The sequence below is a fragment of the Propithecus coquereli genome, unplaced genomic scaffold, assembly GCF_000956105.1.
Source record: "Propithecus coquereli isolate 6110/MARCELLA unplaced genomic scaffold, Pcoq_1.0 Scaffold50, whole genome shotgun sequence".
NCBI classification, from domain to species: Eukaryota; Metazoa; Chordata; class Mammalia; order Primates; family Indriidae; genus Propithecus; species Propithecus coquereli.
This window is the reverse complement of record NW_012150841.1, coordinates 397,711-398,251: the sequence shown is the minus strand read 5'-3', so window position 1 is coordinate 398,251 and position 541 is coordinate 397,711. Positions and strand designations below refer to the sequence as shown.

Genomic DNA, 541 nt, shown 5'->3' with positions numbered 1-541 from the left:
TAATTAAATAAATTTTTAAAGTTTCACATAAATAGATTTTATGCAGTGTATTGTACATTTAATTTCATGGATCATGGAAAATTTAAAATCCCTAAATTACATAAATGTCATCCTGAATTTTATAAATAGCATTTTTTCCTCTCCAATCCTTCTTACCCCAGCTCCAGGAAAAGTTGTGAATCTCACAGTTGAGGCCTTCAACTATTCAGCAGTAAACCTGATTTGGTATTTACCTCAGCAACCAAATGGCAAAATTACCAGCTTCAAGATTAGTGTCAAGCACGCCAGAAGTGGAATAGTAGTGAAAGATGTCTCAATCAAAGTGGAGGACATTTTGACTGGAAAATTGCCAGAATGTAATGTAAGTATCATGGAAGACTTTCTATGTCTCAAAAATTTTATGTAAACTTATATTTTCAAGTTTCTAGCATCTAGATACTGCATATTTTATCAAAGTGATTATTAGTTATTTGATTACTTATAATATTGGGCTATAGTATATATACTGTATATATATACTGGGCTACAGTATATAGCCCAA

The 541-nt window shown here is 30.9% G+C and overlaps 1 protein-coding gene across 1 annotated transcript in view; it reads left to right on the top strand.

The window, feature by feature from the left end:
* Positions 1 to 541, top strand: part of PTPRQ (protein tyrosine phosphatase, receptor type, Q) — a 303,100-nt gene that overhangs the window by 4,618 nt on the left and 297,941 nt on the right. Inside the window, exon 3 of the mRNA XM_012656309.1 lies at positions 162 to 356. Coding sequence (XP_012511763.1) covers positions 162 to 356 — 195 coding nt within the window. The remainder of the gene's footprint in view (positions 1 to 161; positions 357 to 541) is intronic.